At 41.4% G+C, this 1,393-nt stretch overlaps 1 protein-coding gene across 1 annotated transcript; it reads left to right on the top strand.

The window, feature by feature from the left end:
- Positions 1-514: 514 nt before the first annotated feature.
- SARC_16218 (hypothetical protein) lies at positions 515-705 on the top strand (the record flags this gene model as incomplete). Its single annotated transcript, XM_014289672.1, has 1 exon — positions 515-705. A coding segment is annotated over one exon (191 nt), but the record flags the coding sequence as incomplete, so codon positions are not given.
- Positions 706-1,393: the final 688 nt, after the last annotated feature.

The following is a 1,393-nucleotide window of genomic DNA, read 5'->3' as shown; positions in this document are numbered from 1 at the left end:
ACACACACACACACACACACACACACACACACACATATATATATATAATATATATATATATATATATATATATAACAGACTGGACTCTGCTCACGTACCCATACATCAAACGACATCTTATATGTACAATCCTCACTTGTATCATCTCCACAGAAGGGTTAGCACTTGAATAGGGGTTGCAAGACATTGTTTCACATTCTCCGCGTTCTTATCTGCTCCGCATCATTTATACCTTGAATATTCTATGTAAGACTATATTATTTATATCCATTCTATGCTCAAAGTATATTCACAACTGAAGCACATCATGCATTATTATAATTTCTTCTCCATGACACACAGGCCAGGTTGACCTGGAGGGGTTGAAGCTAGAACCAGAGGCACATCATGTATAGCATGACGATCCCGTGTAAAACTGTTCTATATATATTCATTCTATTTATAGTGAACCATTCATACCCACATCTGAACCACACCATTTATAATCTCTAACCTCCTCTCCATTCATACACAGGTCAAGTTGACCTGGAGGGGTTGAAGCTGAAACCCGGGGCTCTAGACCGGTTCGACATGCCGCTGGATGTGACCAGAGGCCATATCGAGCACTTGGAAATGCGCATACCTTGGAATCATCTCAAGTCGCAACCTGTGGTGATTGTAATCACTGGCCTTTATGCCGTGTGCAAACCCCGTACAGAAACGAAGGTGCATGTGGTTGTGTCTATGTTCTGTGTGTGTGTTGATATCCTATGCGCGTGTTTGTAGTCTATGCGTGTGATTCCATTCGGTTGTGAATTGGCTGGTTTCTTTTGTATACTGGTTGTGGGTGTCTGTGTATGTGGGTATCGGCTTGTCCTATTTTGAAAAACACATCTGTTAGTACGACAGTACATCGTAAAACCGATGTACTTGACTTATTTCTGATTCATGTATATAGTTACAACAGTACAAGGCAACGTCTATGTATTCGTTCAATATATCTTCAAATTTACATCGTTTGTTATTTCAATACGGTGCAAAGTCCATATATCTGATCCAGATTCCACAACCCTCATCACTACAGTACAACGCGAAGCTAGACGCGGAACGCCTTCAGAGTTTGAAGATGAAACGATTAAATGACTTCGAACTGCTGAAGGATCGGAACCTTAACGGACCCAATAACGCCGATGATTCGCAGATGGATGGTTTCACAGCCAGTCTGTTGGGTACTATAGTGAATAACATACAGGTAGGTATATGTGTGCTCTGTTCTAATGATAGCCCTGACGTGCGTGAGTAAGGTTGAGTTTTGTGCAAAGGGACTTATTAACGGCAAAGAGCTTGTATGTATGTCGGAAGGGGGAGAGAGGGGTGTCTGTGTGTGTGGTTATATATATATACACACACACAC

This window comes from Sphaeroforma arctica (genome assembly GCF_001186125.1).
Source record: "Sphaeroforma arctica JP610 unplaced genomic scaffold supercont1.7598, whole genome shotgun sequence".
NCBI lineage: Eukaryota > Ichthyosporea > Ichthyophonida > Sphaeroforma > Sphaeroforma arctica.
The sequence above is the reverse complement of the archived record's forward strand: the minus strand, read 5'-3'. Positions and strand labels throughout refer to the sequence as shown.